Source organism: Oncorhynchus masou, chromosome 32 (assembly GCF_036934945.1).
Source record: "Oncorhynchus masou masou isolate Uvic2021 chromosome 32, UVic_Omas_1.1, whole genome shotgun sequence".
Lineage (NCBI taxonomy): Eukaryota > Metazoa > Chordata > Actinopteri > Salmoniformes > Salmonidae > Oncorhynchus > Oncorhynchus masou.
In genome coordinates, this window is record NC_088243.1 from 38,031,769 (window position 1) to 38,055,461 (window position 23,693).

Consider the following 23,693-nt stretch of genomic DNA (forward strand, 5'->3'; position numbering starts at 1 on the left):
GCTGCGGAGAAGTGGACTCTCAATTCTTGTATTTGCAATCAGAGGAAAACTCTACGAGTCACAGTGGAGAAGGTCTGCGTTATTCCACTGCTAGGAGGGAGAGCCGGAGAGAGCTGAGAGAAGGATGGAGGGAATGGGAAGGAAAAGGGATGGAGAGAGAGGGGAGTGGAGTGGAGTCCAACTCCCAGCTCTGTCGTGTAGAGCATGATGGGGGGCCCGGGTCAGTTTGTACACTCCTCTTCTTCTCCTCTCATCTTCATTTTCCCCTCTTCTGCTTTTCACCTCTCAGGTTTTGAGTGGAAGATAGACGAGACCAGGTCCCAGAAAGAGAGAGAGATGTGTGAACACAGAGGTAGATAGAGAACGGGAGAGAGTCTTCTGTGGCATAGTGAGTTATGGGTGTTTCTGTGATTGACAGCACTACAGAGGTTGTAATAAAGCTCAGCCCCAGGAAAGTGTGTGTGTGTGTGTGTTTTATTTGTCACCTCCAGGCCTCTTGTCTACTTTGACAGGTTTTGACAGATATCAGGTTATTGACCAAATATCACTCTCTCATATGCATACACTCCTACCCAAGATTGTTGTCCATCAGTTTAGCCCGACTGTGTGTGTGTGTGGCTTAAACCGTAAGACATTTTGGTATGGCATTGAATATCGGGGTCAACGTGCCAATGTGGGCTGGTCCATTTGTACAACAGCGCTACAACCGGTCAATTTTAATTTTATTTTACCAGGCAAGTCAGTTAAGAACAAATTCTTATTTTCAATGACAGCCTGGGAACAGTGGGTTAACTGCCTGTTCAGGGGCAGAACGACAGATTTGTACCTTGTCAGCTCGGGGATTTGAACTTGCAACCTTCCGGTTACTAGTCCAACGCACTAACCACTAGGCTACACTGCCGCAATGTGCCGCAATGTGTCTATGTAGCTGTTATGAGGAAGCTAGCTAGTGAGCACTAGATGACAAACTGGGGGAATGATAAAGGACTCCTTTTCCCATGACACCTCATGTCAATCCTCTGCTTTTCAGTGAACGACATCAGAATCATTGAGACTCGTGTAGTTTTCTAGCTAGTTTCGTTGTCAGAGAGCCCGATCATTGAGATGAATATTGATACTGATATTTTTTTATATATGCCTGAGGAGGAGCTATAGGCCTGTTTAGAGAATAGACACGTGTATACACACACACACACACACACACACACACACACACACACACACACAGTGCTTTGACTGTTGTTTTTGCACTGATTGCTTTCTCAGTGGCAGATCAACACAGTAGAGGTATTGTGTTTTGAGTTTCTCTATTTCTCTTCATCTCCATACCTTTTCAAATGTCTTTTCTCTCAGTCTGGTCTCCCCATCTTTTCAAATGTCTTTTCTCTCAGTCTGGTCTCCCCATCTTTTCAAATGTATTTTCTCTCAGTCTGGTCTCCCCCTTTTCAAATGTCTTTTCTCTCAGTCTGGTCCCCCCCTTTTCAAATGTCTTTTCGCTCAGTCTGGTCTCCCCCCTTTTCAAATATCTTTTCTATGTCTGGTCTCCCCATCTTTTCAAATATCTTTTCTATGTCTGGTCTCCCCATCTTTTCAAATATCTTTTCTATGTCTGGTCTCCCCATCTTTTCAAATATCTTTTCTATGTCTGGTCTCCCCACCTTTTCAAATGTCTTTTCTATGTCTGGTCTCCCCACCTTTTCAAATATCTTTTCTATGTCTGGTCTCCCCACCTTTTCAAATGTCTTTTCTATGTCTGGTCTCCCCACCTTTTCAGGTCTATTTTCTCTCAGTCCAGTCTCCCTACCTTTTCAAATGTCTTTTCTATGTCTGGTCTCCCCACCTTTTCAAATATCTTTTCTATGTCTGGTCTCCCCACCTTTTCAAATATCTTTTCTATGTCTGGTCTCCCCACCTTTTCAAATATCTTTTCTATGTCTGGTCTCCCCACCTTTTCAAATGTCTTTTCTATGTCTGGTCTCCCCACCTTTTCAGGTCTATTTTCTCTCAGTCCAGTCTCCCTACCTTTTCAAATGTCTTTTCTCTCAGTCTGGTCTCCCCCACCTTTTCAAATATCTTTTCTATGTCTGGTCTCCCCACCTTTTCAGGTCTATTTTCTCTCAGTCCAGTCTCCCTACCTTTTCAAATGTCTTTTCTCTCAGTCTGGTCTCCCCCACCTTTTCAAATATCTTTTCTATGTCTGGTCTCCCCACCTTTTCAGGTCTATTTTCTCTCAGTCCAGTCTCCCTACCTTTTCAAATGTCTTTTCTCTCAGTCTGGTCTCCCCCACCTTTTCAAATATCTTTTCTATGTCTGGTCTCCCCACCTTTTCAGGTCTATTTTCTCTCTGTCTGGTCTCCCCACCTTTTCAAATGTCTTTTCTATGTCTGGTCTCCCCACCTTTTCAAGTCTATTTTCTCTCAGTCTGGTCTCCCTACCTTTTCAAATGTCTTTTCTTTGAAACAGTGTTTCAAACAGCTCAGTATGTAGATCAACATTGTGTCTGTGTCTTTAGGCTTTGAAAAGACTTGCCTTTGTTACTGATATTAGGACTCAGGGACTTCAGTACAGCATGTTACTGATATTAGGACTCAGGGACTTCAGTACAGCATGTTACTGATATTAGGACTCAGGGACTTCAGTACAGCATGTTACTGATATTAGGACTCAGGAACTTCAGTACAGCATGTTACTGATATTAGGACTCAGGAACCTCAGTACAGCATGTTACTGATATTAGGACTCGGGGACTTCAGTACAGCATGTTACTGATATTAGGACTCAGGAACTTCAGTACAGCATGTTACTGATATTAGGACTCAGGAACTTCAGTACAGCATGTTACTGATATTAGGACTCAGGGACTTCAGTACAGCATGTTACTGGCAGTATCATGCACCGTGTCTGTGAGTCTCTCTAAAGTTTGAAGTCGACATTCTTCCCTCTTCTCTCTTTTGCGCTTGTTCTTTCTCTCACACGAATACACACACACAGTTTGAAACACAGAACTGGTTCGGATAGACAGGAAACAGATAGTGAGTTAGACAAGAACCAGACCTGAAGGAATGACAGAGGAGGAATATGCGTTCATATCCATAGATGGACAGCAGACACACATGAACAGGATATGTTTCTGGGTGACACACACACACACACACACACACACACACACACACACACACACACACACACACACACACACACACACACACACACACACACACACACACACACACACACACACACACACACACACTCTCTTTGTATTTGAGTCTCTAAAGACACAAGCAGACATACTCCCCTCCGCTCCTTCACTCTTGTCTGTCTCCGGACGGCAGCAGTGTGTCTTCATTATAAACTCACTGACACACTCTTTAAACAATCTCACTCGGAGCCATTTTCTCCTTATTTGGCAGACAGCATGAAGAGAGAGAGATTGGACAGTACCTGCAGACATTTCTATATTTCTTCTATTACCTCCATCTGTTCTGTCTTTGATCTACATATCCTATTTCTGTTATGAGGGATGACAGCCAGGCAGCGCCAAGTCTCGTTTTACTGCAGTGGGATCATTTCAATCGGGTTTCTTTATTTTATTTTATTTTAAACCTGTGGCCGTGGGAGTGTTGTCAGTATCTGAACAATGGTGTAGGCATGTGACTAATTTGTTCCGTGTTCTTTTTCTGCAGCTCACATGTAATTGTTTCACCATCAGCGACGGGGAGCTACAAGAGATCGGAGTGGGACTCTACCCCAGGTAAGACAGACACACACACACTCACACAGCAACATACAGTGCTTCCTGACAAAGCCTGGTGTTATAGTTGCATGTAATTACCAGAGTGCAGTGTTTAGTGGTTAGATCCTGACGTGTTAGGGCCTATCATTGGCTCTTAATGGGGGGGGGGGTGTCACCATTAACCCCTTACACTTGTGGGAATTGGCCTATATGGATGCGGGGCTAAATTGAATTCTAATTGAATTCTTGCAGAACACATGTGAAATGCATATGCATAACCATGGTAGCAATTAGGGAACAGTTTGGAGATAATGGGAAAAATATCAGACTAAAGGTGAGGGCACAACAGTTCACCTGACAAGACTGAATCCAAACATTACGCTGTTGATTTTATCTGCATTTGACATTTACTGTACTTTTCGCCACATTTGTTGATAACAAAATCTGATAATACTCTGGATACATTCAGAAAGAGGATAATCATATTCTTGGGGTAGGTGCAACATAAGACAAAAAAAAGGTTTAACGGGTGTTTCCAAGGGGCCACACACTTCTCCAAAGTGTGCCTGTTCCTATGTCATTTCAATTTGACTCAAAGAAGAGTCCTCAACTACAAGGTGCTTTTTTGAGCTCTTCTAGCTGTGCCGTGGAGGAACTAGATCCTTCAATCCTCTGCCTTTACACAATTACAGTTGTTGTTTACGCAATCCAAAAATGGATAAATCGCAATCTGGGTCAGGTGGGCATCATTTAAAAGCTTGTTCAATTACCTCGTCTCTAGGATGAACACATTATACTCAAATCTGTCTCTCCATCATCGGTCTCTCTCGTTCTCTGTCTGTCTGTCTCTCTGTCTCTCGCTCTCGCTCTCTCTCGCTCTCTCTCTCTCTCTCTCTCTCTCTCTCTCTCTCTTGCTCTCTCCATCGCTAGACCTCGCTCTCACTCTCGCTCTCTCTCTTTGCTCTCTCTCTCTTTGCTCTCTCTCTCTTTGCTCTCTCTCTCTCTCTCTCTCTCTCTCTTGCTCTCTCTCTCGCTCTCTGCTTCATGACTGACAACTGACCGCTCAGTAAGAGAGGGTGAGAGAGAGAGAGAGAGCGAGAGTGATGAATGGTTGTTAAATGATATGTTTTTCAGTGTTGACATGTCAGATAATTATGTAGTTCAGACACAGGCGCTAGGAAGGTGCATTCTGTCCCACGGGGAGGGAGAGAGGAAGAGGGGGAGAAGGTTGTGAGAGAAAAAAAGAGAAGTGATAGGTGTGTGTGTTATTGTCAGTGAACTAATCCATTGCGGAGGCCTAGTCTAAAAGCCAATTCATGCTTGATTCTAAAATGTGGTCGGAGGCTTCATATAGAGTGTGTGACGCAATTGCGGAGCCTGCAGAGGCATACAGAGGCTAAATCCAGCTCTGTGCCACAGCGCCATTCGCCTCCCAAATGTTGTAACAATGCAGAGGGCTCTGTATAGCTCCACATTGACGTGATTGTTTTTACGTCCATTTAGAATGACAATAGTTACTCAATGTATTTGAAACATCTTTCCAGCTTTCTCCCTTTCAATAACCACTCAGCGTGAATGGGGAAAAATGTCATGCTCTGATCCAGTGGAAACGTCATTAAATAGGCTTCTTATTAGTGCTTGACTTAGAGAATATTTTATGCAATGTTGCAAAATCGCTAGTGCAAGCTTCGGGGCTGAACCCAACTTAATAGTTGATACAATGTTTCAAGTTGGTTGCAGACAGGCCATGTGTTGCCATGTGTTTGGCTTTATGTAGGCTATTTTTACATAGTTGTCAATGGCAATAGAAGTTACTTTTTAGGTTTGTATCATTTTCATTTAGATTTGGATAGAATTGTCATGAACTGCATGGCAACGATTTGGAGATATGAAGACATTATTATAAAGGAAATTAAACTGTTTCACGAAAATGTGCGTGTCAAAACCATAACTGGCATGCAGATTACCATCAACTTCAGGAGAGTAATGGCAGAATCTGTGAAAGCCAGCAGGAGAGCGGGAGGACAATAGCTGGTTATCTAAATCTCTGGCGCCCTCTTGAGGCATCAAACCATAAGCTTAAAGCATCAGACAAGCTAAATGAACATAAATAATTTTATTAAAACACATAGGGTGTGTCTATATATGGAAAAATACATGTATAAACATTTTCAAGCAATCAATTGATCGAAAGAACAGACGACTTTCTGTCAACCAATATTTTTTTTTAGTACGGCACAGCCCTCGTGTGCGCACATGGATGCGTGCACTGTAGAATATGCTGACTTGGGCGTGGCTTATGTTTGAGTGGAGGAGAGGAGTGGTTTTCTAAAGCAGTTACACACACACACACACACACACACAGGACAGCATAGTGGTATTCTGAAGCGTGGTTCAGGCTAATCCCACTGTTCAGGTCTGATGAATATGAGGGATCAGGGCTGTCGCAACGCGTCATGTTATACTGACTACACACACACACACACACACTGTGTGCATACATCAAAAGACACACATCGCGTACACATTCACACAGATCACAGACACACACTGCGTACACACACACACACACACACACACACACACAGAGGGTTCTGCAGGTAGTCTCGAACCCTGGTTGTATATCTGGCTAAGGCAGCTTGTCAGATGGTCTGAGAGGGTTTAGCACGACTTAGCCAGGCCTTCCTACACTGCTAACACCGCTGTGTGTGTGTGTGTGTGTGTGTGTGTGTGTGTGTGTGTGTGTGTGTGTGTGTGTGTGTGTGTGTGTGTGTGTGTGTGTGTGTGCGCGCGCGTGTGTGTGTTTGAGTGAACACATCTATAAAAGATGGGCTTCTACTTGACTATGCCCTGCCTATTGATATTTCTGGGTTGCCTAGCAATGGACAGTTCTTCCACCGGTTTGCAGAAGAGAGGGGGTTTCTCCTGACAAGTCTCTACCTCTATTCTTACATTCACTTTCTATTTATTTTAAATTATTTCATATCTAGGTCCTGTTTAATTTAGTATTCCCTGTAATGTGCTGGCATGTTACTGCTACAATGTTACTATGTTACTGTTACTTTCTACAATAACTTGGTCATGACAAGCTGGCTTTTTTATGGCAGTTTTGGAGCAGTGGCTTCTTCCTTGCTGAGCGGCGTTTCAGGCTATGTCGATATAGGACTCGTTTTACTGTGGATATATTTACTTTTGTACCTGTTATCTCCAGCATCTTCGCAAGGTCCTTTGCTGTTCTGGGATTGATTTGCACTTTTCACACCAAAGAACATTCATCGCTAGGAGATAGAACGCGTCTCCTTCCTGAGCGGTATGACGGCTGTGTGGTCCCATGGTGTTTATACTTGCGTACTATTGTTTGTACAGACGAACGTGGTACCTTCAGGCATTTGGAAATTGCTCCCAAGGATGAACCAAACTTGGGGCGAAGGTTCAACTTCCAACAGGACAATAACCCTAAGCACACAGCCAAGACTACGCAGCAGTGGCTTCGGGAGAAGTCTCTGAATGTCCTTGATTGGCCCAGCCAGAGCCCGGACTTGAACCCTTTTGAACATCTCTGGAGAGACCTGAAAATAGCCGTGCAGTAACTTTCCCCCTCCAACCTGACTGAGCTTGAGAGGATCTGCAGAGAAGAATGGGAAAAACTCCCCAAATACAGGTGTGCCAAGCTTGTAGTGTCATACCCAAGAAGACTCAAGGCTGTAATAGCTGCCAAAGGTGCTTCAACAGTACTGAGTAAAGGGTCTGAATACTTTTGTAAATGTCATATTTCAGTTTGACATGTTTTATAAAGTAGCAACAATTTCTAAAAAACTGTTCTTGCTTTGTCATTATGGGGTATTGTGTGTAGATTGGGGAGGAAAACATATATTTTTAGAATAAGGTTGTAACGTAACAAAAATGTGGAAAAAGTGGAGGGGTTTGAATACTTTACGAAGGCACTGTATATATATATTTCTCTGTAATATTACTTGCCACCAAGTCATTCATGAAGTTTAGCTAGCCCAGCTAGGTTTCCAATCTCCCAACCTCATAACTTGCTACCAAGAAGCCATTTCGGGCTATCAATTCAGTTATTTATACAAGCTAGCTACTACTCTATCTTAGCTGGCATGCCTGTTGGTAGACTTTAGAAAAGCCCAAAAAACAAAAACAAATCATATTCCTTTAAATCTTTTATCCAGATGTTACCAGAGATGCATATTTAGTTTATAATTTTTTTTTTTTTAAAGAACAACCAGTCAGGAGGATACAGGCAGTTCAAAAGGTATGCTTAGATATGGAGACAAATAAACACCACCCCTCAGCCATCCACATGTACTTTGTGCCCCCTCAGAGTTTTGGGGTTCCCCGGTGTGTTTTGTGTTTGCTTATGAGGTCTGATAAAGTTAGCAAACCAAAAAAGTATTGAATTAGTCTTGATCTTGAGAAGGTTGGCACACTCACCCACACACACATACACCAGATCTATTGTTTCTACAGCACTGCGTTGCAACAGATAATCGGACGTAGGCTGTACTATGCAGTCATTATTAGCATGTTTGATCAAGTTTAGCTAATTAATCCAGTTAATATGCTAATGCGGAATATCCATTTGAAAATATGTTGCGCTGTTAGATTTTTCATTGATATTCATCACATGCCTTTAATAGAACAATGCCACGGGCTTACTGACACACACACACACACACACACACACACATACACACACACACACTGAATATGATACAAGATAAGGAGCGCTTCATAGAAAGCAGAATAATGAACTGCTGCAGTCAAGCGATAGCTGACACCACACACTGCCTAATTATCTGTGTCAAGTGCTGTTGACAATACATGTATTATCTCATTTAAAGCTAGAATCCTTAATTGAAACAATAACAAAGCAAACTCTCTGCCCCTTATTTTGCTAAAAAAACAACTAAGGGATGGGGCTGGAGAAATGTAACCACTCTGAAATTCATAAAGGGCTCCATGGATGCGAGGACTGACCATCTATGATATCAAATGTATTAGGGATGGAACGATTCACCGGTACACTTCGGTCCCCTGTGCAAATGTTTAAGGTATGAGTACATATGAGCCCAAAGCAATCTAAAATGAAGCATGCATTGATCAGAAAACCAATTAAAACATTACAAATCGCAGGTTCACTAATGTTTTTTACTCCTATTGTTTTATTCAGAAAATACGTATCTGTTGTGACTGAATTGATGCATGTTCCCTTTCAGTTCAGTAGCCTATTGAACTTATATGCATGTAACTGCATATGGCTGTAGTGGGTTGAGAGCTTCAAGTTCCTTGATGTCCACATCACCAACAAACTGTCATGGTCCAAACACACTAAGACAGTTGTGAAGAAGGCACGACAAAGCCTATTCCCCCTCAGGAGACATGGGTCCCTCAGATCCTCAAAAGTTTCTGCAGCTGCACCATCGAGAGCATCCTGACTGGTTGCATCACTGCCTGGTATGGCAACTGCTCGGCCTCCGACTGCAAGGCACTACAGTGGGTAGTGCGTACGGCCCAGTACATCACTGTGGCCAAGCTTCCTGCCACCCAGGATTTCTATATCAGGCGGTGTCAGAGGAAGGCCCAAAAGATTGTCAGAGACTCCAGCCACCCTAGTCATAGACTGTTCTCTCTGCTACTGCACAGCAAGCGGTACCGGAGCGTCAAGTCGAGGTCCAAAAGGCTTCTTAACAGCTTCTAGCCCCAAGTCATAACACTCCTGAACAGCTAATCAAAGGGCTACCCAAACCCCTCTTTTACGCTGCTGCTACTCTCTGTTTATAATCTATGCATAGTCACTTTAACTCTACCGACATGTACAAATTACCTCAACTAACTGGTTCCCCCGCACATTGACTGTGTACCTGTACACCCTGTATATAGCCTCCACATTGACTCTGTACCGTAACACCCTGTATATAGCCTCCACGTTGACTCTGTACCGGTACACCCTGTATATAGCCTCCACATTGACTCTGTACCGGTACACCCTGTATATAGCCCCCACATTGATTCTGTACCGGTACACCCTGTATATAGCCTCCACTTTGACTCTGTACCGGTACACCCTGTATATAGCCTCCACATTGACTCTGTACCGGTACACCCTGTATATAGCCCCCACATTGACTCTGTACCGGTACACCCTGTATATAGCCTCCACATTGACTCTGTACCGGTACACTCTGTATATAGCCTCCACATTGACTCTGTACCGGTACCCCCTGTATATAGCCTCCACATTGACTCTGTACCGTAACACCCTGTACATAGCCTCCGCATTGACTCTGTACCGTAACACCCTGTTTATAGCCTCCACATTGACTCTGTACCGGTACACCCTGTACATAGCCTCCGCATTGACTCTGTACCGTAACACCCTGTTTATAGCCTCCACATTGACTCTGTACCGGTACACCCTGTACATAGCCTCCACATTGACTCTGTACCGTAACACCCTGTATATAGCCTCCACATTGACTCTGTACCGTAACACCCTGTATATAGCCTCCACATTGACTCTGTACCGTAACACCCTGTATATAGCCTCCACATTGACTCTGTACCGGTACCCCCTGTATATAGCCTCCACATTGACTCTGTACCGGTACACCCTGTATATAGCCTCCACATTGACTCTGTACCGTAACACCCTGTATATAGCCTCCACATTGACTCTGTACCGTAACACCCTGTATATAGCCTCCACATTGACTCTGTACTGTAACACCCTGTACGGGGGCGGCAGTGTAGCCTAGTGGCTAGAGCGTTGGACTAGCAACTGGAAGGTTACGAGCTCAAACCCCCGAACTGACAAGGTACAAATCTGTCGTTCTGCCCTGAACAGGCAGTTAACCCACTGTTCCCAGGCCGTCATTGAAAATAAGAATTTGTTCTTAACTGACTTGCCTGGTTAAATAAAGGAAAAATAAAATAAATATAGCCTCCACATTGACTCTGTACCGTAACACCCTGTATATAGCCTCACTTGTTATTTTACTGCTGCTTTTTAATTATTTGTTACTTTTATTTTATATTTTATTGTTATCTATTAGCTCTGGATAAGAGCGTCTGCCAAATGACTTAAATGTAAATGTAAATGTTTTACTTAACACTTTTTTTCTTAACTTCTTAAAGCATTGTTTGTTAAGGGGTTGTTGGTTAACATAAGTATTCCACTGTAAGGTATTTGGCGTATAAAAATTGATTTGATATTTCCGATATATTTCTTTTATATACGGAAGTTTACATACACTTAGTTTGGAGTTATTAAAACTAGTTATGGCAAGTCGGTTAGGAAATCTACTTTATGCATGACACAAGTAATTTTTCCAACAATTCTTTACAGACAGATTATTTCGCTTATAATTCACTGTATCACAATTTCAGTGAGTCAGAAGTGTATATACACTAAGTTGGCTGTGCCTTTAAACAGCTTGGAAAATTCCAGAAAATGGTGTCATGGCTTTAGAAGCTTCTGGTAGGCTAATTGACATCATTTGAGTCAATTGGAGGTGTACCTGTGGATGTATTTCAAGGACTACCTTCAAACTCAGTACCTCTTTGCTTAACATCATGGAAAAATCAAAATAAATCAGCCAAGACTTCAGAAAAACAATTGTAGACCTCCACAAGTCTGGTACATCATTGGGAGCAATTTCCAGGTACACAAGTATCTATTTCCACAGTAAAACGAGTCCTATATCGACCTGAAAAGCCGCTCAGCAAGGAAGAAGCCATTGCTCCAAAACCGCCATAAAAAAAGCCAGACTACGGTTTGCAAATGCACATGGGGACAAAGATTGTTAGAAATAACAAAATTAGAATACCCACCCTAGTCACACCCTGACCTAACCAAAATACAGAATAAAAAGGCTCTCTAATGTAGCAAAATGTGGAAAAAGTCAAGGGGTCTGAACACTTTCTTCGTGCACTGTATGAGTCCCTGATGCCCAAAGTGCGGGAAGCACAGCTGTGTGCGCAAACGAGAGGCCTGTTCTGATAGGCTATTTGTAAATATTGCACCTTCAGCATTCAGATGCTTGTAAAATGGCATTCCCAATGTCAAATAATAGGCTTTACTTGTTGAGTGACAATGTAATTTGCTGGGTAATTGTTCCCAAATGCGCTGTAGAAAATGGTGTTATACACTGTAGCGGTGCGTGGGTTAAATAACAGGGGAGGCCAAGCCCCCGCCCCCAAAAAAGCCATATTGCAACCTATGTGTTGTGATAATTGCATTGTTTGCTCTATAACCTGTTAGCTATAAATGCCTTTGTTAGGCCTAAAGGCCAAGACATTAAGATAGTGGTAGAATAAATTGAACCACAACTTTATGTTTTATGTTTTGTGCGCGTGTGTGTTTGTGTTTGTGCGCGCATTTCGTGCAAGTAGGAAAAACCTGTTGACTCACCCTACTTGTAGAGAAATGCCAATGCCATCCTCCTCTCTTTCATGTTGATGACACACTGTCATACAGTACACAGTTTTAGTTTTTGTTGTCAAAGGCTACCTGGCTAAAATGCTTGCTCGCTAGCCTAATTTCCATTCATGGGCAAAGTTAGTTAGTTAACATTAGCCTTCTACTCCTAGCTACATGTTGAACTTCCATCCTCTCAGGCCAGGGGCACAACAATGTATGAATTAATGGTTGGATCAGAATCACCGTTATAATCATTGGCCAGTACAGAGAATTAAGTAAAACCATGAGTCCAAATCCCTATCTCCATCCATTGCAGCCAGCTGGTTTCTCCACGCATCGCGCCAACAGAAACAAACATCTTTCTGGTAAGAAGAGGGGCGGGGGCGTATGCCTTATGATTAACGAGACGTGGTGTGATCACAACAACATACAGGAACTCAAGTCCTTCATTTCACATTTCACAAAACTAAGGAGATGATTGTGGACTTCAGGAAACAGCAGAGGGAACACCCCCCTATCCACATCGATGGAACAGTAGTGGAGAGGGTAGTAAGTTTTAAGTTCCTCGGCATACACATCACAGACAAACTGAATTGGTCCACCCACACAGACAGCATCGTGTAGAAGGCACAGCAGCGCCTCTTCAACCTCAGGAGGCTGAAGAAATTTGGCTTGTCACCAAAAGCACTCACAAACTTCTACAGATGCACAATCGAGAGCATCCTGGCGGGCTGTATCACTGCCTGGTACGGCAACTGCTCCGCCCACAACCGTAAGGCTCTCCAGAGGGTAGTGAGGTCTGCACAATGCATCACCGGGGCAAACTACCTGCCCTCCTGGACACCTACATCACCTGATGTCACAGGAAGGCCATAAAGATCATAAAGGACAACAACCACCCGAGCCACTGCCTGTTCACCCCGCTATCATCCAGAAGACGAGGTCAGTACAGGTGCATCAAAGCTGGGACCGAGAGACTGAAAAACAGCTTCTATCTCAAGGCCATCAGACTGTTAAACAGCCACCACTAACATTGAGTGGCTGCTGCCAACACACTGACTCAACTCCAGCCACTTTAATAATGGGAATTGATGGGAAATGATGTAAAATATATCACTAGCCACTTTAAACAATGCTAACTAATATAATGTTTACATACCCTACATTATTCATCTCAAATGTATACGTATATACTGTACTCTATATCATCTACTGCATCTTGCCTATGCTGCTCTGTACCATCACTCATTCATATATCTTTATGTACATATTCTTTATCCCCTTACACTTGTGTGTATAAGACAGTAGTTTTGGAATTGTTATTTAGATTACTTGTTGGTTATTACTGCATTGTCGGAACTAGAAGCACAAGCATTTCGCTACACTCGCAATAACATCTGCTAACCATGTGTATGTGACAAATAACATTTGATTTGATTTGATTTGAGATGGCCTACATGTAGAGAAACAGAGGGGCGCTGTTTCCCTCGCTCGGTTGCTTTCTCCTGTGATTCAGCCTCTAGCAAGTTGAAGGATAATGATGAAACAGAGATAGACAAAAGATGTAAAAAAGTGTTTTTAATTATTATATATTTATTTGTATTCATGGCGTACATGAATCCACACCAGTGGTTTTACCAGAGTTGTACAGCCTACCGGAATGGGGCGCAACTCACATCTAACTGCTGATTGGGCTTTTCAGTCATTCTGATTTTATTTCGATTGTTCAGGTTCACCAAAATAAATTGTTTTGGTAGTTTTGCTTTAAACAGTCAGTGTATTTAGTCATGTTTACATGAACAGATTCATTTCATGAAGGACAGCAATCATTTCGCATTCATCGGTCGCAGCGGGAGAAGCTCTCCGTAAAATTCCAAACAGTCTAAAACATTAGCTTTCGAGACTGGGGTAAAATCCAACGCTGCATTATACTAATTGGCTAAATGCCATGCTAATTTATAAATAGAAATATGGACATAGAACTAGTTCAAAACATGTTCAATGTGCAAAAATGACAAGTTCATCAGTGGGTGATTTCAGATTTTTTTTAAAGTGAGGGGACAAATAACATACATTCTCCGCACCCCGAATATGGTAAGAGGGGTGATAGATGCTCAGTCTGCCCAATGGCTCAGCTCAGGTGCCTCCACAGACCATTGACACACACACACACATACGCACGCACAGTAACAGAGGGCCACTCAGTTTAGAGAAGACAGGTCTAGCTTAATTCTAGCTTAATTTCAGACAGGTCTATCTTAATTTCAGACAGGTCTATCTTAATTTCAGACAGGTCTAGCTTAATTTCAGACAGGTCTAGCTTAATTTCAGACAGGTCTAGCTTAATTTCAGACAGGTCTCGCTCAGAGGCCCAGCTCCTGATTTCCCTTCAGCAACAGATGTTAATTTAAAATGGAAAATGAATGCGTTCATTCAACAACAACAAAACAGTTAATCAGAATCGCATCAATTCGCTGCTCTATTCAAACCCGAATCACACCGAATCATTTCAAACTTAGACGTATCGTTCCTGTATCGGATGCCCGTGCATTCTAGATGCATAAACAAATCGTTCATAAAAGGAGAGATGTACTTCCCTAAAATGTTTTGCGGCTGTATAGTGTTTGTTTGTAAACAACGTAAATGTAAACAATGTGGAGTAAAAACAAGCTTATGTTTGGGGTTCTGATGGGGTACGACAGTTGAACTCCGCTCATGAGGCATTTATAAGTTATATTCTGCAAGAATACATTTGTAAATATTATTAATTTATACATCCGGAAATGGACGTAGCAACTAAGGATTCTAGCATCAAGATGGAGGGTCCATAACTATCTAAAAGGACCCTGTTTTGTCAAATGATCGATAATATACTGAATGGTTGGTGTAAATGATTAGGTTCATGGTTAGAAATGGTTAGCAGAAACATTAGAAACACCGCGGGAGAGCCTCTACACTGTGTGTAATTAACCCAGGAGGAGGTGGAGTTAGCACCACTGAACAGATCAACACAGGTATAGAAACACAGACCATTACATTTCCCACAGTCCTGGTTGGTTGGTAATGGATGTTTTAGGAGAGGTGTAATGATACACACACCCTATCATTAAGTGTGTGTGTGTGTGTGTGTGTGTGTGTGTGTGTGTGTGTGTGTGTGTGTGTGTGTGTGTGTGTGTGTGTGTGTGTGTGTGTGTGTGTGTGTGTGTGTGTGTGTGTGTGTGTGTGTGTGTGTGTGTTGTGTGTGTGTGTGTGTAAGAGCATCCAAGTTTTGTTTAGACGTGAACACGGGTGCCTCATGTCAACACTGGCCAGACGCAGAGAGGAAGTGCTACCCAAACCTTCAACTAGGGGACCACCTGACAGTCGAAACACTGATCCAGCTAATCAAGGGCTTTGTGATGAGGTCATCAGTGTGTTCGTGCAGGGCTTGAACAAAAAGTGTGCGCTGTCTGGTGGACCTCTGCGACGGGGTGGAGGAGCAATGACACAGACCAGTCAAAATGGATCATCGTGACACACTCACGCCTCATCGCTGTCTGTCACTTCATTGTCACCTTGTCATTTCTTGTTACATCACTGTGGTGTGATTGGGTGTGTGTGGGGTGCAGGCTATTTGGGTGACTTTCAAAGCTCTTTGTTCCAGTTTCTCTGAACAGTAACCATGAGAACATCTCGAAGAGAGGAGAGGACGGGAGGGATGAGGAGAGGAGGGGATGGGAGGGATGAGGAGAGGAGGGGACGGGAGATTGTGTGGCATTACTTAAAGATCATATCTGCATGTAAACCAGCCCTGCTACACAACCAACCTATCTACAGTATTACTGATGCTCACTGTAACCGGTTCACACACACACACACACACACACACACACACACACACACACACACACACACACACACACACACACACACACACACACACACACACACACACACACACACACACACACACACACACACACACACACACACACACACAGAGAGTGCTAAACGGCCCTGTAAGACTGTGTGTCTGAGTGTGAGAATAACCAACAATGTGATGAGTGTGTAAATGACATCACTTCAATCTCTCTTTCTCAATCTCTTGGTCTCTGTCACACACGCGCTAACCTCCTCTCTCCCTCCCCAGTATGTCGTTGCTGAACCATGACTGCAGGCCCAGCTGTATGATGCTGTTTGAGGGGGAAACACTCCACCTCCGAGCCGCCAGAGACATGCGACCTGCTGAGGAGGTACGGTGTGTGATTTTGGTTGACTTGAGGCAGGATGCAAATAAAAAAATGGTGATCTCTCTCTCTACCCCTCTCTACCCCTCTCTCTCTACACCTCTCTCTACACCTCTCTCTCTCTCTCTCTCTCTCTCTCTACCTCTCTCTCTCTCTCTACCTCTCTCTACCTCTCTCTACCTCTCTACCTCTCTCTACCTCTCTCTCTCTCTACCTAGTTGACAATTAGTTACATTGGTTCGTTGGCTCCTACCAGAGACAGACAGACTCAGCTAGAGGAGCAGTACCATTTCACCTGCCAGTGTCAACGATGCACCACTGCAGACATGGTAAGACTGCAGCCACACACACAAACGCACTCGCTGTTCACTGTGTCAGCATGGTCTCGGTGTGACCACTGAAGCCTGTCGTGTGTCTGTGTACCTGCGGCTTTCTCGTCTCCTCCTCTCACTCTGTCGTCCCTTCTTATTTCCCCACTCTCCTCGCTCTCTCTTTCATGCTCTGCCTCTTCTCGCCCTCTCTCCCTCCACCTGTCTCTAAGTTCCCCGTCCTTATCAGGGGAAGAGGAAAAATAATATATCCACCACTTTCTACTTCAATACCGATCTCCATCCGTCTTATTCTCCCTTTCTCTCTCTCCTTATATTTCAGGCTGTCAGTCGTCTCCACCTCCACCCCCCTCTCCCCCTCTGCCCTCCACCTGTCAGCTCTGAGGCATGCTGTGGACTTGAACCAGCTTCTTATGACACAGAGTCAGTGCTCTCTAGACATTTTAGATTGGCTGCTTATAATTTTCACTCTGCTATTAATGAACATGTGATTAACCTGACATTTATTCAGCTCTCTCTCTCTCACACGTACACTCATGCGCGTGCGCACACACACACACACACACACACACACACACACACACACACACACACACACACACACACACACACACACACACACACAGCTCTCTCATAAACAGATAATGATCTAGTATCAACAGTATGTCAGTTGTAATTTCACGGCCTGTTCAGCTTTCTGCTCTGTAATTAACACATTCACTTTATCAGCATAATAAAGTGTTTGTGTGAATGTGAACATAAAGACATTTCTTTTCAGAAGAAAAATACCATTCTCACTCCAAGGAGCAGCAAGACGTAGAGAAGTAGTAATTTCTTCCTCTCTGACCTATGTGAACTGGAAACCACATATCCTGAGGCTGCATTTATTGTAGCTGGGTATTTTAACAAGGCTAATCTGAAAAGAAGGCTCCCTAAATTTGATTAGCATATCGAATGCGCGACCCTGGCTGGAAAAATTCTGGATCATTGTTACTCTATCTTCCGCAATGCATACAAAGCCTTCCCTCGCCCTCCTTTCGGCAAATCTGACCACGGCTCCATTTGGTTGCTCCCAGCCTATAGACAGAAACTAAAACAGGAAACACCTGTGCTCAGGTCTGTTCAATGCTGAACTGATTGATTACATTGATTACATCAAACTGATTACATGCTTCAAGATTGCTTCGATCACGTGGACTGGGATATGTTCCGGATAGCGTCGAACAACAACATTGATGTATACGCTGATTCGGTGAGCGAGTTTACTAGCAAGTGCATCGGTGATATTGTACTCACGGCAACTATTAAAACCTTCCCCAACCAGAAACCATGGATTTATGAAAGCATTCGCGCAAAACTGAAAGCGCAAACCACTGCTTTTAATCAGAACAAGGCGACCGGAAACATGACCGAATACAAACAGTGTAGCTATTCCCTCCGCAGTTCAATGGCTCAGACACGACAGGTATGTGGCAGGGTCTACAGTTAATCACTGACTACAAAATGAAAACCAGCCCCGTCGTGGACCACGACGTCTTGCTCCCAGACAAACTAAACAACTTCTTTGCTTGCTTTGAGGACAATACAGTGCCCCTAACACGGCCCGCTACCAAAACCTGCGGGCTCTCCTTCACCGCAGCCAACATGAGTAAAACATTTAAACGTGTTAACCCTCGCAAGGCTGCAGGCCCAGACGGCATCCCCAGCCGCATCCTCAGAGCATGCGCCTACCAGCTGGCTGGTGTGTTTACAGACATATTCAATCAATCCCTATCCCAGTCTGCAGTTCTCAAATGCTTCAAGAGGGCCACCATTGTTCCTGTTCCCAAGAAAGCTAAGGTAACTGAGCTAAACGACTACCGCCCTGTAGCACTCACTTCCGTCATCATGAAGTGCTTTGAGAGACTAGTCAAGGATCATATCACCTCCACCTTACCTGACACCCTAGACCTACTCCAATTTGCTTACCGCCCCAATAGGTCCACAGACGATGCAATCGCAATCACACTGCACACTGCCCTATCCCATCTGGACAAGAATAATACCTATGTAAGAATGCTGTTCTTCGACTACAGCTCAGCATTTAACACTATAGTTCCCTCCAAACTCGTCATTAAGCTTGAGGCCCTGGGTTTCGACCCCGCCCTTTAGCAACTGGGTCCTGGACTTTCTAACAGGACGCCCCAAGGTGGTGAGGGTAGGAAACAACATCTCCACCCCACTGATCCTCAACACTGGGGCCCCACAAGGTGCATTCTCAGCACTCTCCTGTACTCCCTGTTCACCCATGACTGCGTGGCCATGCACGCATCCAACTCAATCATCAAGTTTGCAGATGACACTACAGTGGTAGGCTTGATTACCAACAATGACGACGAGGCTTACAGGGAGGAGGTGATGGCACTTGGAGTGTGGTGTCAGGAAAATAACCTCACACTCCACGTCAACAAAACAAAGGAGATGATCGTGGACTTCAGGAAACAGCAGAGGGAGCACCCCCCTATCCACATCGACGGGACAGTAGTGGAGAAGGTGGAAAGTTTGAACTTCCTCGACGGACAAACTGAAATGGTCCACCCACACAGACAGTGTGGTAAAGAAGGTGCGACAGCCTGGGGGCAAACTACCTGCCCTCCAGGACACCTAAACCACCCGATGTCACAGGAAGGCCAAAAAGATCGTCAAGGACAACAACCACCCGAGCCACTGCCTGTTCACCCCTCTATCATCCAGAAGGTGAGGTCAGTACAGGTGCATCAAAGCTGGGACCGAGAGACTGAACAACAGCTTCTATCTCAAGGCCATCAGACTGTTAAACAGCCATCACTAACATTGAGTGGCTGCTGCCAACATACTGACTCTAATCTCTTGCCACTTTAATAACTCAAAATTGGATGTAATAAATGTATCACTAGTCACTTTAAACAATGCCACTTTATATAATGTTTACATACCCTACATTACGCATCTCATATGTATATACTGTACTCTATACCATCTACTGCATCTTGCCTATGCCGTTCGGCCATCGCTCATCCATATATTTATATGTAATATTCTTATTCATTCCTTTACACTTGTGTGTAAAAGGTAGTTGTTGTTAAATTGTTAGATTACTTGTTAGATATTACTGCATGGTTGGAACTAGAAGCACAAGCATTTCGCTACACTCGCATTAACATCTGCTAACCATGTGTATGTGACCAATACAATTTGATTTGATTTGATCTCACACACACACACACACACACACACACACACACACACACACACACACACACACACACACACACACTCACTCACGCTCCCACCACCCGTGAAAGGCTGTAATTAAGAAGTATAATTTCATGCTCCAAGGCCATCTCCAGGCCACGGAGACTAGGCTGGGATGTGCAATGGAGTCGAGGTATTAAAACGATGGAAGTGAGGAGATGGAGAGAGCGAAAGAGGACAGGAAGAAGGAAGGGGGGAGAAGATTGAACAGTGTTTTTTATAATGAGCCCCGTTGAATCATACACAGGACCACCCATCTCATCATCTATCTCAGTGTAGCGATTGAAGTGGAGCAGCTGTAGCAGGGCTTGAACCTGCAACACCAGACAGTGCATTACAGCCAGTCCTCTTGGTAGAAGCTGGTGTGAGGGATCAGAAGAACACGCATCTCCAGGGTATTCGTTGATGGATAGTGATTTGATTTGCTCAAGTTGTTTCTCTCGCTCATTTCTTCTCTACCCCCCCTCCCCTCCCCTTCTCTCTTGATCTCTCTCTCTTCTTCTTTCTATCTCTCAACCTCTCCCCATTTTTCTATCAGAAAAAAGCTTTTCAATCTACTGGAAAGTTGGCTTTTGAGATTGACTCGTATTGTCTTCCTCAGTCTTTGTAGTGTGTGTGTGTGTGCGAGCGTGAGTGTGTGTGTAGTGATGTGATGCCTAAGGCTTGCAGGCAGATCTCTTTGTGAGCTATTGTTCACCTGCACAGAGAAACACTAACAGTAGCCAACAGTGCTGTCACACACAGATTTATTGTAGGAGGCACAGAAAAAACAACGCTCCACTATAATACGTCTACACACACACACACACACACACACACACACACACACACACACACACACACACACACACACACACACACACACACACACACACACACACGCACACCTTAAAAGCCTTGATTTGCATAATGTTTGGCTTCAGAAGCTGCCACTTGGCAGACACTGCAATTAACAACATTCAAGACACAAGGCATGATGGGATTTCTTCTGAGTCAACACCAATGTAATCTGTCCCCAAAGCCTGTCACACACATACATACATACACACACACTGACCAAAGCAGTAGAGAAACATACATGTTGTCTTGGATCACATTCTCATGTCGCCAATCCCACTGACAGGCTGCAAACCACACACGCGCACACACACACGCACACACAAACACACGCACAGCAGGACACACACACTGCAGACATCATTATCAGCAACTTCCATTGTTCTTCCCTGAGAGGATGACAATCACTGGCATCCTTTCACTCTTCACTCTTCTCTCATCCCATCTCCCTCACTTTCTCTCGCCTCTCTCCATCCCTGGTTCCTTCTCCCTACTTGTCTCTCTACTTGTCTCTCTTCCCTCTCTCTCTCTTTCTTTCTCTCCCTCCCTCTGTCTTTCCATGGTCAATAGTTCATTTGGTGTGTCTAGGGCTGTGGCGGTCATGACATTTTGTCAGCTGGTTATTGTCATGCAAAAGACCGCCGGTCTCACGGTAATTGACCGTTAATTAACATCAACGTGTCGGGCATCTCCAGGCCTCCACACATACAAACCACTGATGCACGCCTTTGGAACATCTACATTTACAAGTCTAATAAATCAATTTAATATACACCATCACAATAAATCAGAATAGGAGTTGGCCTACTGTATGTTATCTGGCTATTCTCCATAGTTCATTTAGCTGACAAGATATGCTAATAAGTCCCGTGCCATTATTTTATAATATAGATTTTTATAGTAAGAAGAATATAATTGAGCTGAATAAAATGGAAAGGATATTTTTCCCATTATGGAGCAAGGGCCCATATGAAATGGCTAGGATGAGTGGAAAAGTGAGCAGCCTTTGAAACAACATCTACAGCAGCCATGTTTTCCACTGTTTCAACCTGCTGTTCAACTAATAAGTGTTTGATGTGATTTTTGTTGTATTTGCATTCATGTCAGAGTGGTTAGAGGGACAATAGAGCCCAGAGTACCAGACCATTAGGACCAGATGGTAAGTTGGATACTACCAAAGTCCTGAGTACTTAAAAGGAGATTTCCTGGGACACTACACATATACTGTGGTCATGACTGCCTGTGTGGCAGTAATATGGTCACCGCAACAGCCCTAGGTTTAACACCGGTCTCTGTGATATATATCACATTGGGGCTATGGTTCACTAAACACTGGCAATTGTAACGGACTCAAACTAGTCAGAGGATCAACGCACATATGAGTTGTTGTTGTTTCTGTCTGTCAAACTAGACAAAGGAACAAGATCATTCTGGCAGCTCCCTCTCTTTCCACATTCGTCTATGACACTTTCAGAAGACACACACAGCACTGGGTGATGAATATTGCAAAGCTGACACGCATCGATGTCAGTTCAAAAACAGGGACGCAGGCCTGGGGATTTTAGCTGTCGCCTCTGTTATCTTCTCTCTGTGTGTGTGTATGTCTGTTAACTGTTCAGTGTATGCTAGCAGGTACCCAGCACTACCTTTTCTCTGCGTGTGTGTATGTCTGTTAACTGTTCAGTGTATACTAGCAGGTACCCAGCACTACCTTCTCTGTGTGTGTGTATGTCTGTTAACTGTTCAGTGTATGCTAGCAGGTACCCAGCACTACCTTCTCTCTGCGTGTGTGTATGTCTGTTAACTGTTCAGTGTATGCTAGCAGGTACCTAGCACTACCTTCTCTCTGCATGTGTGTATGTCTGTTAACTGTTCAGTGTATGCTAGCAGGTACCCAGCACTACCTTCTCTCTGCGTGTGTGTATGTCTGTTAACTGTTCAGTGTATGCTAGCAGGTACCCAGCACTACCTTCTCTCTGCGTGTGTGTATGTCTGTTAACTGTTCAGTGTATACTAGCAGGTACCCAGCACTACCTTCTCTCTGCGTGTGTGTATGTCTGTTAACTGTTCAGTGTATGCTAGCAGGTACCCAGCACTACCTTCTCTGCGTGTGTGTATGTCTGTTAACTGTTCAGTGTATACTAGCAGGTACCCAGCACTACCTTCTCTCTGCGTGTGTGTATGTCTGTTAACTGTTCAGTGTATACTAGCAGGTACCCAGCACTACCTTCTCTCTGCGTGTGTGTATGTCTGTTAACTGTTCAGTGTATACTAGCAGGTACCCAGCACTACCTTCTCTCTGCTTCTCTCTGCGTGTATGTATGTCTGTTAACTGTTCAGTGTATGCTAGCAGGTACCCAGCACTACCTTCTCTCTGTGTGTGTATGTCTGTTAACTGTTCAGTGTATACTAGCAGGTACCCAGCACTACCTTCTCTCTGCGTGTGTGTATGTCTGTTAACTGTTCAGTGTATACTAGCAGGTACCCAGCACTACCTTCTCTCTGCGTGTGTGTATGTCTGTTAACTGTTCAGTGTATACTAGCAGGTACCCAGCACTACCTTCTCTCTGCATGTGTGTATGTCTGTTAACTGTTCAGTGTATGCTAGCAGGTACCCAGCACTACCTTCTCTCTGCGTGTGTGTATGTCTGTTAACTGTTCAGTGTATACTAGCAGGTACCCAGCACTACCTTCTCTCTGCGTGTGTGTATGTCTGTTAACTGTTCAGTGTATGCTAGCAGGTACCCAGCACTACCTTCTCTCTGTGTGTGTGTATGTCTGTTAACTGTTCAGTGTATGCTAGCAGGTACCCAGCACTACCTTCTCTCTGCGTGTGTGTATGTCTGTTAACTGTT

General features: G+C 44.0%; 1 protein-coding gene across 1 annotated transcript in view; it reads left to right on the forward strand.

Moving 5' to 3' along the window:
- Window positions 1–23,693, forward strand: part of smyd3 (SET and MYND domain containing 3) — a 196,650-nt gene that overhangs the window by 122,385 nt on the left and 50,572 nt on the right. Inside the window, exons 6-8 of the mRNA XM_064954069.1 lie at window positions 3,687–3,754; window positions 16,303–16,405; window positions 16,618–16,728. Of these exons, the coding sequence (XP_064810141.1) occupies window positions 3,687–3,754; window positions 16,303–16,405; window positions 16,618–16,728 (282 nt within the window). The remainder of the gene's footprint in view (window positions 1–3,686; window positions 3,755–16,302; window positions 16,406–16,617; window positions 16,729–23,693) is intronic.